Source organism: Channa argus, chromosome 8 (assembly GCF_033026475.1).
Source record: "Channa argus isolate prfri chromosome 8, Channa argus male v1.0, whole genome shotgun sequence".
Lineage (NCBI taxonomy): Eukaryota > Metazoa > Chordata > Actinopteri > Anabantiformes > Channidae > Channa > Channa argus.
In genome coordinates this window covers 13992315-14008391 of record NC_090204.1, presented here as the reverse complement: position 1 = coordinate 14008391, position 16077 = coordinate 13992315, and the positions used below count along the sequence as shown (strand labels likewise).

The window sequence follows — 16077 nt, the reverse complement described above, 5'->3', positions numbered from 1 at the left end:
GAATATGTGTCACACTCATAACTATTCTCCTAAATGGTGTTAATTTTTGCTCCGTTTACACACAATTGTTAACATGTACACCGATGAGTCAATAGAATTCAGGATCTGGGATGGCGCACGGAACTAGACATACAGTGCCACCTTATATGCTCAATTTCCATTAGCAGAGCTCAAGTGCACTGACTAAGTTGGTTAAATAAAGTGTAAAATTGTTTTTTGGAGCATGACACCGGCCCAGTGAACTCTCCCATACTGGCTCTTAGATCTGTGTCTGTCCTGGCTTGTCTGCTGTAACAACACTGGTCTGTCATTCTCCAGTGAGGTTTAAGCAGGCACAAATCTGACAAGAACTATGTACAGTATATAAAACAGGGTCCTGAGAACCTGTCAGCAAAACGACCTGTTTAAAATCCCTACATACTGCTGTATAGTTCCCGGCTCACCTTTAGATGATTTGTGGTCAATGTTCTAATGTCCATGTGGAATTAAGAATGACTGGGACCAAGTATGTATTTCTTTGCATTTCATTGTCAACTAGCTATGTGTAACCAAGTAACTGTTTTTTAAAACTGTTCAATGCAAAACTCCCCTCCTGTTGTACTCCTGTAGGCCTTCCTAACTACTGTACTTCTTGATGTCCAGGCCTTCATATCTCCATGCAGGGGTACTAACAGTTTTTCGTGACAAATCACAACTACCTCATTTTACATACCATACTCAGAGTGTATCTTGTGACATTACATTGACTGGCCTAAATTAAACCCTTCTCAATCTGAAGCTTTCTCTTGGACTGAAAGGGTAAAGTGACATGGTTGATTTACAGGCCTGGGAGATGAAGCCTCCCATTAATTCCCATCAAAGTATACTATCACTTGCCACTTTATTAAGTACACCTGTAGAATCTCATCCAATCAGTTACATCAGCTCTGCTATGAATTCTACTTTTACAATGTTAAGTTGAAACTGTCAAAAAGCTGTTTACTATTGAAGTGATAGTGGGTACCTGGAGTCTATTATGACACTCTCTAGTATCAATTAGCAAAACTAAAATATAATTTTTCCTTAAATGCATAAAGTACAAATTCTAAAATAGTATGCATTTAGAAGCATTTTTTCACCTGTGATAAGTGGTCTCACAAGCATAAGGTATCTGTCCAGTTTAAGCTATATCAGTGTCAGTAGTTTATCATAGCCTTTGTGTAGAGAAAAATGACAAATCCTTTTTGTTTTAATTGCACTTTGCAGTTTTTGGCGTCTGGTGGTGCGGCAAAACAACTTGTTTACAAGTAGTTTTGGTTGCTTGTGTTACACATGCATGTACATAGTGGTGGGCAAAACATTTTTTCCTGATGATAGATGGCCGCCCAAAAAGATGAGACCTATATTTTAATGTCTCAGGAGGCGTCTCACACCCAAGAAAATTTCAGAGGCTGTGACACTGTCAAACATGTTTGTGGCATTCCCAGTTCTGTAATAAAATGCCAATCTACTGCCATTCCCAGTATCTGCTGCTCTTTGTTTGAGGTTAACTCATTGATAGCACAGGAAGTGCTAACACAATATTTGCTATTGTCTGAGGAAGACCAAAGAGGAGATTTATAGATGTAGCGAGAGAGGACATGAAGTAGTTTGTGTGGGGGAAGAGGATGCAGAGAAAAGGGTTAGGGTGATTCGCTGTGGCGAACGCCCAAAAGGAAACAAAGAAAAAGATTGATAAGTGTGATATGGATTTTTTGGCTAAACCTGTTGGTAAGGTTTTCTGCACAGAGGATGCAAAAAAAAAAAAAAAAACAAACAGTACTAGGAACATAGAGCAAAAAGAAGGTTTCTAAATCTTGCTTTTTATGAAAACAATATTTATGGATCAAACAAAAATAAATCCAAAGAGCATGTTTAAGCACAACAGTCACAATAAAACATGTTATTTATCACCAGTGTTCGTTTTTGACAGCTCTAAATTAGATAAGAGGAAGGGTGAAATATTGTAGTGTTAAACTTACAGACTGACTCAGATGAAGAACACAGAGGCATGGCTGTTAAATTCAGTACGAACCTGTTATCACACCTCAGCATAGTAACCAGGAGGTCAACGCAGTTCATCTTGGCTAAATACTTCTTATAAGGCTAACAAATGTGACCAACCATGAAGCAGCAATGAATATACAAACTCTGAAATGATGAAAGGCTTCTGATTATTACAAAGACAACTTGAGTTTTTTAATAGATTTCTGCATTTTACTGAATAAGTACATATTTCAAGTGAGTTGCATTTCTGAAATTATTTATTATTTCATAAGGACTATAGTGACACACAGTCGTCTAATGACAAACGGTTACATGTTGTTAGTGAGGAGATAAAATATATCATCGTGGGGCACTTATGACAGGTCGAACCAGATTCAGTAATTAGCCAAGGTGTCATCTATTTAACTGTGGTGTTTTAAACGAGTGAATAAACTATTATCAGTCTAACCAGGCACAATGACTCATGTCTGTTTCCTTGCAAAAGCCTGCTCATTATAAGACACTGGAAGTGGTGGGGGTAGAAAATGGTTCAATGCAGATGAGAGGAGACAATCAAGATGAAGTTGCCTTCAGAGAAAGAAGAGGAAGAAGACAACAGAGGAAGCGTTTGACTGAATATGAAAGCGTACATCAAAGCAAAGCAGGAAACTGAGGTTCTTACAAAACTGCGCTTTTCTCAGTCGAACAGAGAAAAAAAGCACACAGTATGTGCACTGATGTTGATACCTACAGAACTGGTGTGACCTTCGTTGACTTTTATGAGCAGGTTGCGCTTGTTGCTCAGAACACTCAAGTGACAAAAATGACTGTAAGAATGTTGATACTGCTAACAAAATGATCACCACTCATCTGTTCTTAATTATGTCTTACCTTCTGATATATTAACTTCTAGGTATATTAGATAACATAGAACAATTTGTATCATCAACTTAACTTTAAATAAGCAAAAGTATTTCTTTATACACACATGTGTTTGGTGAAATTGATTGCTCAAACAATAAATTGTACTAAATGATGACAACAATGATAAATATGTATACCAGAGAGATGTCTACTTCAGAAAAGTAAGTCATTTTCATAAAAAGAAAAAAAAATTAAATTATTTAGATGCATTGCACAAACATTGGACATAACCAATACAACAATTTAGAATGTCCTGAGAAAGAAAAAGAAAAAACAAACACCATTACTGAGCAACACCCACCGAACAGGTGAGTAAAGAAAAACAATATCTGATAACAAAAGCATTGTGAGAGCGGTGATTAAAATTAAAAAAAAAATGCCCAAAAACAAGTCAGTGACACCAACAACCTCCACATAGCAGAGGTGAAAGTATCAAAATCCACTACTGGAAAATAACCTCTCAAGCAGAAATACAGAACCCCTTATAACAGTCCTACATGCCGAGCTGTGTGCTGGCAGGATATGCTCTCCCTAGGAACTGTACTGTATTTCTATATGCTGAGAAATACGGTGAGAAGTACCCTCTTAGCATGTTAGCCTGTTAGGCTAAACACCTTCACAATGTATAAGATACTGCAGTTTGGTTAATATACACAAATCCTAGAGCCTGCTAGTGTTAAATGACTGCATTTTTATTTAAATGACATTTTTCTTTCCAAGTCATTGTTTATCCACAAGTCTCAGTATAGATTTTTGAATTTTTGATACTCTCAGTACAACAAACATACAAGTTTGTGTGTGTATATTCTGAAAATATGCACATGAAACATCAAGACAATGGTCACATGAACTTAATAACCCTAATAAGCTAAGGAGTAAATGTCATAAATTGTTTATTTAAGGAGAATAATTATACATATCACTTAATTTCCACTTTATACAGGCGTGTCACATTAGTGTTACCTGTTGTGGCCTAACAAGTTGACACCTGTAGTTAAAAATAATAATATATTGATACAGTATACAATTAGATTCTGGGGGGAACCTAACTTCCTGGGACTATTTCTGCACTCTGTATTCCTCTGTATTTCTATTGTTGGGGTCATTGCAGGCACAACTGTGTTCTTAAGGGACCCCTAGTTTGGGTAGTACATGTACATAAATGCCATTTGACTTTAATTTGACCCTATATCAACATAGCTCTCTACTTTTAGCGTAAAAATGCCTCCAGATGACATCACTTAGAGGAACCTTCAGTTCACATTATGTTTTCTTGTTGTTCACTATGGAGTTTGTGAAAAATAGTTTAATAGAGGGAAGTTAAGAAGTACTAATGTAAACACTATAAACTAAAACCATAGAAAGCAAGTTGAAATTTGGTGAAGTCGCCCCATAAGATTAATTTGTGTTTATGTACTCAGGTCTTCAACACAGAAGGTAGTCTGCATGTGTGAGTCAGAGGGAGTTTGCAAATCTGTACCTTCTGAACATTTTGAACATGGGTAAAGCTCAGTAGAGGGAGTGTCATGGAATGAGCTCAAGCTCAAAATTTTAGGGTGGATAATATAACTGCTGAAAGTAGCAACCGAATAAATTCAGAAGAAAAAACATTTTTGCTGCAAATTAACTTAGAAATACATCATGTAGCAAGAGAATGGTCCAAAAACATGGATCCAACATTCCTGCTCAACAAAGTAGAGAAAAAAGCGGAAGGTTTTAGACTGGCCAACTCACTCACCAGAGGTTAACCCATTTTAATATGCATGCATGCCAAAAAAGGCAAGGCAGAATCTGATCCACATGCACTTCTGCCTAGAAGTGATCTGACTCACTTGTGGACTTGGTACCCACACACAGACTTTCACCCCCTCCCATGAAGGAGATTTACTGGGATTGGAAAAAAGAGCAGGCAGTGATTGGTTACCTAAATAGATACTGAATAAAAGCTCCCTGATTCAAGAGACAAAGAGTAGCTAAACACGAGCACCCCTTAAAATCTCAAATTTACTGTGATTAACTTGGAACGTATCTTCAACTGTAACTAAATGTTAGACTTTCACACCACAAGACACAAACACATACAGTAACAGAAAATGAAAAAATGAACAGACACCACTGAGCCATATCACACGACGGCACCCATTAAAAGCAGGCGGGCACACAGATAGAGGATGGATGACTCAAATGCAGCTGCCTGCCATGCTTTCCACACATCCTCATTACTCACTAATCAGACATCTTGCACTCTGGGGAGCCCCAGCCACTGAAACCTGGTGTTCAACCAGACCAAACAGAGTACCACATAACTTACTATGTGCTGAATATAAATTGTACGGAAATAATATACAGAATTAGCCTGGTACTGATGGCGCCACACAGATTTCTATGCTTAAAAACTTAGCCCCCATCTGCAGCCATTTACTTGCTCTGAACTACATTTTCTTTCCGCACACCGGCACTTAATTCATTATTTTGTGTCATTAGCATTATTACAAGTTGTAAAAAGAGGCAACGAAAAAGAGAAACTGATATATGGCCAGTTCTGCCTGGCTTGTCCAGAAATTGTAGCATCTGACTCTTGCAAAGAAACAGTCCCTTAAATAGACTTTGAACTTTTTTCTCTTTCGCTTCCTCAATTTTATCAGAATATCAAACTTTCCTGTAAACCAACAGGGTAAAAGACAACAAAATTGGAACTGTGTGACATGACTTCAGAGGAAATTCTGAACCACCACAGTTATCATGAAGAGTACCGTTTTAAACATAGTTACTCAAGTGAATGGGTTTTTTCTGTACAATGCTGACAGTGCCACTAGATGCAAAATTGCCTTAAGACCTTTAAAAGCTCACCCACACACACTATTCTGCAGTTTTTTCTGCAGTAACCATAAGTCAGCTAGATTGAACTAGTTAAAATGAGTTGGAGAGCTGCAGGCTACAGTAGCTCAGTTTGGGTAAACTTTAGTAACATTTTAAGCAGGACTTTATTAATAGGTTTCTTTTTAAGTAGAAAAAACAACTAGCATAACAGTTTTCCATGTTTTACTCTTCGGCTATAACCAACATTTAACAATTATTCAGTTGTTTTGCCTATAAAATTTCCTAATAATGTTATATTGAGCTCAACATTGAGCTTGCTTGTTGATCTGCCATACAGTTGGAAACCCAAAAGTATAATTGGTGATTGTTGCTATTGCTCTGCCTATTACGGGGCACAGACAAGCAGCAAGACATGAGCAGCAACCACAACAATTCTAATAATTTTCTGACGATGATCTAACCAATTGCTAATCTACCAATCGCTGCAGCTCACTTAGCTGTTGCTTGCACTGCTTGCCTTGTAGTGTAGCCAGGCTTTTAAAACTGAAGGGACAAGATTAAAATATATTTGTTAGGCCAGCCCTGGTCAGTTGTTAATCACTATATGAAAACTCAACCTGAAACACAGATGGAACAGAAACATTAAATTTACATGTTTTTAGCTAGTTTAACAAATTCTCAAGCACGATGATATGATGTTGATATGACGACATTACACAATGCCTCATCCCAGGTAGTAAATACAAGCTGGGAACAGGGAACCATCAAAAGGTTATCTGTTGGGACAGTGGGCTCTCTTTAAAGTGAACTGGCACGTATTTTATATAAAGTAACCACTGAAAAGACGGGTCCAAACCCTTCTGTTCCAACATCATTTTGGAAAAGACAACACACACTAACAATCTGCACACACTGTCCTTATTACTGGAACAGCCTGTAACATAGTCTGTGGCTGATTCAGGGCATTGCTTCTAGCAGAAACTGAGTTAGTTATGGTTAGTGGCCAGGAGCTTGGTTGTTTACTTGCTTTGGCAGGTCCACTCTAATTGGAAGTAATCCACTGACCACATCTTGCTGAGATAACAGGGTGACTCCTGCTTTGCTAACATATTCACCCACTTTGCCTCACAGCGTTGGCTCCTTTAGACCTTTTTCATTTTACATAAAAAGGGAAAAAAGAAATAAACTTGTTTTAAAAAGAATACAGTTCACTGCACCATAACAAAAGGAGACTGTGCTCGGACATTGTGTAGGATTAGATTGTTGTCCTTGGAAACAGGACTAAATTAGAAAAACCCATTAATGAACAATATAAGAGCAGATTCAGGAGACATCATTAGAAGCCAAATCAGGTCAGTTATTGCACTTGTAAAAATGGTGATTGCTCAACAAAAACAACTCCATTTTAGAGCAAAGGAGAAGTGAATTGAGGCTTCTAATGAAAGCACAACCCCACTGATTAATTAAAGCAGAAAATAATAGGATACGAATAGGAAACAAAAAAACGCATCAGCACTATAACAGCAGAATGTGTTAACAGGTTACTTAAGGACACACATAAAAATGAGAGACCGACAAGAGGGAGCACAGATGCCTACACCTAAAACAGAGGTGGTGCAGACCCTTCTGATCATTCTGCGGACCAGGGAGTCTGACAATCACAGCCATTCAGGGCTACTGGAATGTGTACCCTGGAAGTTCAGAAAAGTCAGCTATCTGTGAAATAAGTTCCTGCCTTGTTTCTGAGCAAGGTAACCAATCTAGAGCCCCCAACACACACCCCATCTCAAACCTGACTCTCCAGCTTGTCCTCACTCACTCTCTTTTTGTGTTAGGCTCCTTAACTGCCAAGAAGTCAAATTGGAGGGAGGCGCTAAAGTACTGAACAAGCAAACATTTAGGCTACAATTTTAACTGTCCCCATAATCACGCATGTATCAAATCAAAGACAAATGTTTCTCTCCTGAGCTCATATTAAATTCCAAATCACCACGTTAGTACATGGTTTAAAAAGGTACCTTTTAACAACAACGACCTTTGGCTGTTTAATGTCACTTTCAATGTCACACGCAACAATTGTCCCCTTGCTGCAGGGTGCAACACTAATGGCTGTCAAAAAGAACATAAATCATTCAGATAAACTGGAAGTATTATAGCATGCTCCAAGTAAAACAAAAATATATACAAATTCAATAATTGTGATAAAACACATTTGCTAAATGTAGGTAACCACTTCTACACTGCACAAAATGTATCGTTAAATAAGCATGTTCTATACGTGCAATAAAAGCTTTATCGATCTGCTTAAATCGGAGCAATAAAGTTGGCTCAGCCATAAAAAAATTATACAAGCTAACAAGATGCACAATTACTTCTAAAAGGAAATGTCTCAATATGGTAATTCAAATCTCAGATAACGGAGATTATATTATATCAAAGCATCTTACTGCTATATTCAGAATGCAGTTAAAAGATATACAAAAGAAGAAATAGTAATTACAAAACTCATAGAAAGACCTAACAGCCATCCACTACATAACACTGTTAGCTGAAAAGATCTACAGCACCCATCAAGATACTGCTCATTTCCTACTTCACTTCAACAAAAAAACAGCAGCAAAGATTTCCACTTTTCCCACATTATCAACAGCAGCAACACTGTTTTCACAATTGCTAGAGACCTCACGGACTCCCAATTTCCACACCAAGCTGAACTCATGCTCCCTGCAGTTGACCTTTCATAAATCTTACACCCAGATTACATCTTAATGTGACATTCAGTGTGTGTGAGGAGACATTTATCTTGTGCCTATTTGAGTTTCCACAATGGCACAGTGACATCACATATTGGCTATCAGACAAGTCAAGGAGGTTTGTAAATTTGGCAGTTAGTTTACTTTCCCTTTGCTAGTCCAAGTTCATCAGGTTGTTCTGTGATATGAGCGGCAGTCTTTTCATCTGTTGAACACAAACTTTATAAAATTTAACTTTATTACTAGATGGTGGCAGTTTCAAAAACAATGTACTAAATGAAAACAATATTCACTCCAACTTTTCATACTCAACATTGGCCAACAACAGAGTGTGGTCTTGGTCTCAAGTGTGAATGTGTAAATACAATGCAAAAGTGAGGCAGTCACTTATAGCACATCACCCACATAAGACACATACTTTATACCACGTCAAAAGTCACAATAAATGTGATAAAGTTGTCACCATTTGTCAGTTTGAACATTTCTTCAAGGGCAGACCAATAGTTTTACCCTGGGAAAAAGGACCAGTAAGCCCAGTGCACTGAAATTGCCTCAAGAAAATTAACAACCAACAATGTCAGGGAGAGAATACTCCGGAGAAACAAGCAGAGGAAGAGTTAAAAGAAAGAATGCTTATTTTACGATATGGTGGAAAAGGGTCACACTTACCACCATACAATCTATCCCATGTAAAAAAGTAGCTCAGGGCACCAATCCTTCAACATCGCTCCTTGTTACACAGGACTTTCCCTTCTGAAGTGCATCTCTGCTAGATTTTACAGTTAGACTACACTTTGTGAATGGTGCTCAGTGTGTTACTGTCAAAAAGGTAGAATGACTCATCATATACAGGGGAATGTGAAACATGTCTCCGGTAACTTTTAATTTACACTTCCTAAAAAAGCATGTAAAATAAAATTTAATAAGCTGGCAATCTGGGCTCAATCAGTTATTTATTCACATTCTAAATTTGAAATAAAGTCAAGTTATCATGCACCTTCTGTTATAAAACGGAATAAAAAAAAAATAGTTAACATAATTGTGCACTGCATTTCTTTCTACTGTTTAATAATGCAACCGCTGTTTTGTTGCTTGAGAAAGTGTAATCAATTATGGATTAATAATTAAATGCCTAATTGCATACAGTACAGGGGAGGGTGGTCCCTCCTGCAAGAAGTAACTAAGTTAAAGGCTAAGTGCTTCTATTGAAGGAAACAAATTGTCCCAGGGGCAGTTTCATCACTTTATTTGGCCGTGGTGCAGCCTGCTGAGCAGAGACACTAACCATTCCAAGCTGAGGGGAAATCATTCTCATCTCACAGCTCCACCCCCACAATGCTTTGTTCCACTTTTGTGATGCACTCTAATTCAAAACAGAACCAAACAATGAAACTTGGAACAGATTCCTCAGCTAGGCACAGAACAAGGCATCACTGACAAGAGGGGAAAGTCTGAAAGTCTGTGTGTGTTTTTGGGTGTTTTTTTATGAAACACTGTTGCTTTGTCTTTGACTGCCAATTTGTACTTTGTACAGACAATCATTTCATTTAAACAAAATTGCAGAGTATTTATGAAGCATGCAAAATAATATAATAGAAAATGTAATAAAAACCTAAACACACAACAAGTATATAGTTGCTAACACTCACAATATGTATATGTAGTAGATAATAACTTTATATATTAAATCAATTAACAAATTGCAAATCTCTTGTGGTCCACTAATCACACCAAGAATGTGCTAAGAGCTTACTCCCTGTTAATCAATGCAGAATGCTTGTGCTATTGAACACTTAAAAAAATAGTTCAGGGGGAAGAGGAGCAGCAACAAAAGTCAACTTAAAGAGAATAAGGAGCTTAAACCCCTCACAGGTCTGCAACAAGTCAACGCTTGGCTAGGTTGATGTGTCACCATAGACAGGTCTAACAAGGACATAAGAGGTAGAGCAGAAAGCAGACATCACCCTGGTGATTCAGTCTAGCCATGTCATCTTTGCCACAGACACAGAGGCTTACGTCCTGCTATCATTGCTACAGGTGTTTGTGTGTGTTGCAGGTGTGTGACTGTGTGCCCATCTGTCTGTCCTCTGCACCTCCCTGACACATCCTGTCCTCCTGCCAGCATCACCATAGCTACACTCACAGCTGCTGATGTCACTCTTTCTCACACATACACACAGAGTAAAAAACAAGAAAACAGACACTGACTGTTCCGCTCATACAACAAGAGAAACAGTTTCTGACCTCTACCCATAATCAAACCATGTGTGATGTCGCTGGGATAAAGTCCCTTGCTAAACAGTGATTAATATAGAAATATCTGGACTGAAAGTGGCAAAAATCAACTTTCAACCTCCTAAACACACAAACCTCCTTTGATTGTACCATTCATAATAAGCACAGAAAAAAGGAACAGAGCACCCTGATAAACATTGAGGCCTATATAAATACTCAACAGACTATGCACAGGTATGTGTAGACTCCAACTGCCATCTAGGTCATTCTTGGCTAAGACATCACCTGTCCAACTCTCCCCTACTTGCCTGGAATGGTAGAGAGTGGAAACACATAAGCGAGAGCTGTACAAGGGCCATGAAACAGACCCTAAAAATAGCTACAGTGTATACATTTCAAAAGAACCATGGGCACATAAAGAGTTGATATTTATACGTTTTAAAGGAGGGGAGGCTGAGGCTATTATTTTAACCATCACTCACAGGAGAATAAAAACCATCCTCCCCTACAATTGAGAAGTTATTCCCTTCTCAGCTACACAACACAGCTACTGTGTGTGTTGTAACTTATCCAAGTGCTTGTTAACGCCCCCTAAAACCAAATAGTCTGTATGGTTGAATGAAGTCACAAAGGAGGGGATTGTGAGTCTACAGTAAAGAGGCAAGTTACTATCCAGCTCTTTGTGAATTGCTTATTAATGACAAAGAAATAAAAATTCCTTCTGTCATTTCCAATTGTCTCACTCTCTTCTAATACCTTCTGCTTCCCAATCTACAACTTTACACTTGAACTAAGATGTGTTACTGTTCCTTACATATGACCAAACCCATCTCATTGCTTGCCTAATTTTGGCACAGATAAAGGAAGAGGTGTGGAGTATGACCACATATGGTAAAATGCATTAAGGATGTTTTATATGAGGGCAAACTTCCAGATACATGCAGTACTTAGAACTTCCGATAGTCTATCAATGCTACCCAGAATGGGGCAATATCCATTTTTGATTGCCCACAGTAAATATTTATTGAAGTGAATTAATTTTAAAATTTGTTTTTCTTATTATTTACTCTTACCTGTCCTCATCTACATCCATGCCAATGTCAATGTCAAGCAGGCTCTTAACAGCAGGGGTGGCCAGGTTGAGGCCCTCACCGAGGAAAGGCTTAACACCATCTTTCCGTGGCAGCACTCCGGCACTGGGCTGAGGTAGGGCATCAGATTTCTGCCTACTTTCTTCTGCCTGGCTGCTGTAGCCAGAGGAGAGGCCTGGCACACCCAGAGGAGTGTTGGTGATACTGGGCACTGTGGCAGGCACATTCTGGACACTGCTGTGGGAGGTGGTGGTGACAGAAGGTGCAGAGGCAATGCCTAAGCCTCCTGCAGGCTGAGGCTGGCTGATAGGCTGCGGTTGGCCACCTCCTGGCAGGATGGGGACTATGGATGGTACATTGCATTTTTGTAGCAGGAGACTCTGGGCTGAGGCTGCCTCTCCTCCATGCCCCTGGGTTGCTGGACCAACAGGGTTGATCAGAGGCAAGGGTACCTGGCTGGCTGAAGGGCCCACAGGTAGGGAAGTCATAGGAAGATTCTGAGTACTTGAGCAAAAGTGCTGCTGAGAATAGTCCAACTGAACAGTTGAGAGGCCAGTGTTATGGGCAGGAAAGGCAAACGGCTGGGGTGGTGTGGCAGGAGGCATAATCTGAGACTTCTGTGGTGTGGCACCTTGCTGCACACCATTGATGCTGTTGGATGGAAAGGTTTGGGAAGCAACAGGCTGAACACTCTGTTGTGGTTGCTTTGACATTTCAGTTATACCTGTGGGCTGGAAGGCACTTGCTCCGCTCCCAAACTGAGGAGTTAAGCTGTAACCTGGCTGCAGAGGCTCTGAAGGATGGTGGTGGGCGGGGTGCAAAGAGAAGCCGCTGTCCGTGGAGTTCTCGAAAGTTTGAGGAGAAAAAGCATTGCTAGTGACCACAGAGTTAATGGTGGCCCCTAGCCCACTGTCCCTTTCTACAGTGTGGTCAAGGGTTACAGTTGGCTTTATGCTATCCACAGTCCGATTAACACTCGAATCTGAATCTTTGTCGTAGAATTCTGTGCATGTCCACCTGCCACGTCTGAAGGGCTCTCCAGTACCGTGGTCGAGTTTAATGACCCTGAAACGGGAACTACAGCTTGAGCTAGCAGGGGCTGTGTGAGCCACACTGGTAGAGACAGTGGCAGCAGGGGCAGTATTGATGGCTGTCAACGCATGGGTGGCTGAGCCTGGAACAAAGGGCTGAGCTGGAGCAGGCACAGGCACGACATGAACAGAACCTATACTTTTATACGATAGGCCCCCGTTGACAGGACCTGTAATAGGCGGTTGGCCCTCCGGATGCTCCCCTACATGGTTTAAGGTTTCCTCGGATGAACTCCTGTCACACACACCCTGGTCGCCCCGAGAGCCGTCAAATATTTCCGACGACACGTCCTCTGTCCGGGACTCGTCTGGATCATCCAGGCTCTCGGTGTCGTCGGTGATGCTGCTGGCGGCCACCTGAGCCTGGGTTACACTCGTGATCTGGAAACAACTTTTTTTCTTGGCTGGCATTTTCGACATGTTGACTATCTGCGTCTAGGCTGTCTGCTCCCAGATGAAACCAAGTGAGAACTAATGTCTTGGGAAGTATTTCACAGCTGAGGGGTATGACACAGACACGTACCGTCACAGGGCATTTCCATACCGTTCCTCTTCTTCTCTCTTACCGGAGAAAAGTGTCACAACCGAGGCCAAACCCACAGATCTGTTCCGCGGTGTCCGGTCGCAACAAACGGCGGAACTGCTGTTCACCGCCTCCGACCCCTTTTTACGCGGTCGGCCTTCTTTGTGTCCCGGCAGCGGAGTTGCAGACAGGCCCTTGCCAAAGTTCTTGTTCAGCAGCTGCCACCGGTACTTTAGTCTGAGGTGGGCCCGGTCTCTCAGCCCACTCTTCTCTCTCAGCAATGCCTGGATTTCTCGCCGACTAGCTGAGTTAGCTGGTGTTAGCTAGTTTTCCCTACCTCGGTACCAGCATGTGCGGCATTATAATGTCAACAAATCCATGAGGGCTTTAAATAATCCTAGCGTTTGAACCCAGTATGTATAATCCAGCGACAAACAAAAAAGGTCTGAAAGTGGGTGAAGTTTTGCCTCTCGCTGTGTGGACAGCTCAGCTCTGGCAGCTGCTACTAGCAGCTAGCTGACAAATAACCACAACCACCACAGCGACAGTGAGCTAACGGACAGCTAACTCCTGTCTGCCGCTCCTCTACCACTCCACAAGATGGCAAGAACGAAGTGCATCCTGGGTATGGAGGTCAAACTAGTTCCTCAAAAAAAATCCATTAATACATTTTTAGTTTAATGAATCCTATGTATAGTGTGTGAAGCTGAAGACGGTCAGCAATTTCAAAATAGTGCAATTGATATACTATTAAAAAAGTTTTATATAGAAACTCAGCCAACAAACAAATACATTATTAAAGAAAGTATTAAGAAAATATTTTAATAGAAAATTGAAGTAAAAAAATAACCTAAAGGAAAAATGGAGAGTACATTTTTAAGTTTAGCGTTAACTCAATTCCCATCAGAAAAAAAAGAACATTTCAGCTAATGCCCATAGTAAAGCTACTGCACATAGTTAAGGATCTTGGTATCCATCCATCCATTATCTGTAACCATTTATCCTGTTAGTGTCACTGCGGCTGGAGTTTATCCCAGCTGTCATAGGGCGATGGGCATGGTCTTCCCGGACAGATCATACGTCTGTCTTAGGGCTAATGCAGGGAGACATACACAGACAGACACCCATTCACACTCACATTCACACCTGCATGCAATTGACAGTCACCAGTTAACTTCAGTTGCATGTCTTTGGACTATGAGAGGAAACAGGGGTACCTGGAGGTAAACCCACGCAAGCATGAGGAGAACATGTAACCTCCCACAGTACAGCACAGTGTGGCTATTTCAATATGTTTGTTACGGTGATGGCACATTACATAATATTAAGTTATTAAGCTTAATATTAAGTTAAGTTAAGTAATATTAAATGACCAAAAATCAGAAAAAAGTCAAACTGAATTTGGATTTGTACAAGTTATTCACTTGCCACAATAAACAAGTTTATGAAAATGTTTACTGTCCTCATATGTTTAGCCCAAGGTCTCATGCAGTTAGTTAAAGCTACAGTAAGTGAATTAATTGAGGAAGTTGTTGTGGTTATAAATGTTCCAAAATGTATTTTAATTTGGAAAGGTGCTGTCAAAGCCTCCTGTACTGTCAGACTCAAAGAAGACCCCTGGAAGAAGCTTCCAAAAATGTTAGGGGGGCTCACTAATTCAATTTCAAGTGTCATGCTACAGCTAGCTTGATTTACAAAAGTTGTGGTTTTAAACTTCATTTTTATCAGGGAACGTTATGGAGATCAGAGATTTCTTAGCAAGATAGACCTGACAATTATACAGTCCATATGAATATACAGTAAAAAAAAGTACAATAAACTGACACAAACAAGCATAAAATTCAAATCCAAATTTTCTCTGTGGGTTGAAAAAAATAAAGTAAAAACAAATTCATAAAAAGCCTATATTACATATTTATACCATCTATAGTCTAACCAAAGCACACGGTTTACAGGGAGTTACACACATAAGGTCTGTCTTTAAATGTGTACAGTCATACTTCTGTGTGTATAATGGTTTGTCTAGTTGGACATAAAATATGTTTAATTTTATAGTATTTGTATATTTCTTGTTAGATTGGATTAATCTCTCCAGTAACAATAACTTGCCTAAGCAGAGCTGGCTTTTTAGTAAAGTTAAAAATAAAACACCATTAATAATGATATGCACAACTGTGAAAGTAAAACACAGGGTATGTTTGAAATGCGTACCACAAAGTAAATGATAGGAGTTTATTACTTATAGTTGAAATGTAAGATACTTCATATGAAACTCATACTACTATAGGTTATATGTATAGCTTTGTGTATAACTGTGAAAAGAATGTTAGTGAACTAATAATGAACTAGATGAATAATGAACAGTTTTTGGCATGGGCTGTATTTACTACTTTTCACTTTAACAATGAATAAAATATGTCTTTTGCCTCATGGGTGCCTTGAACTAATAGCTGATAAGAAATAAGTTTTTAATATGATTTGTTATTATTAAGTTCCCGATAATGTGGTGGAAACCAGACTTAGTGTACCTCAAGAAAGTCATGTGAAAATTAAAATCTGTTGTATAAAGTTGATAAACACAAAGGGCATTCGTTGTTTGCCATGTCAAACAAACATAAATCATTTCTATAAGTCAG

The 16077-nt window shown here is 39.5% G+C and overlaps 1 protein-coding gene across 4 annotated transcripts in view; it reads right to left on the bottom strand.

Annotated features, from left to right (window-relative positions):
• Positions 1 to 14746, bottom strand: part of tsc22d2 (TSC22 domain family 2) — a 34123-nt gene extending 19377 nt beyond the window's left edge. The window contains exons 1-2 of one of the 4 annotated variants that reach the window (XM_067512745.1): positions 11810 to 14746; positions 10167 to 11044 (exon numbers count right to left, since the gene is read on the bottom strand). In XM_067512745.1, coding sequence (XP_067368846.1) covers positions 10858 to 11044; positions 11810 to 13338 — 1716 coding nt within the window. In that variant the 5' untranslated portion in view covers positions 13339 to 14746 and the 3' untranslated portion in view covers positions 10167 to 10857. Of the gene's footprint in view, positions 1 to 10166; positions 11045 to 11809 lie in introns of those variants that run through there. The other 3 variants (XM_067512746.1, XM_067512742.1, XM_067512743.1) reach the window with 3 other exon arrangements.
• Between the last annotated feature and the right edge of the window lie 1331 nt (positions 14747 to 16077).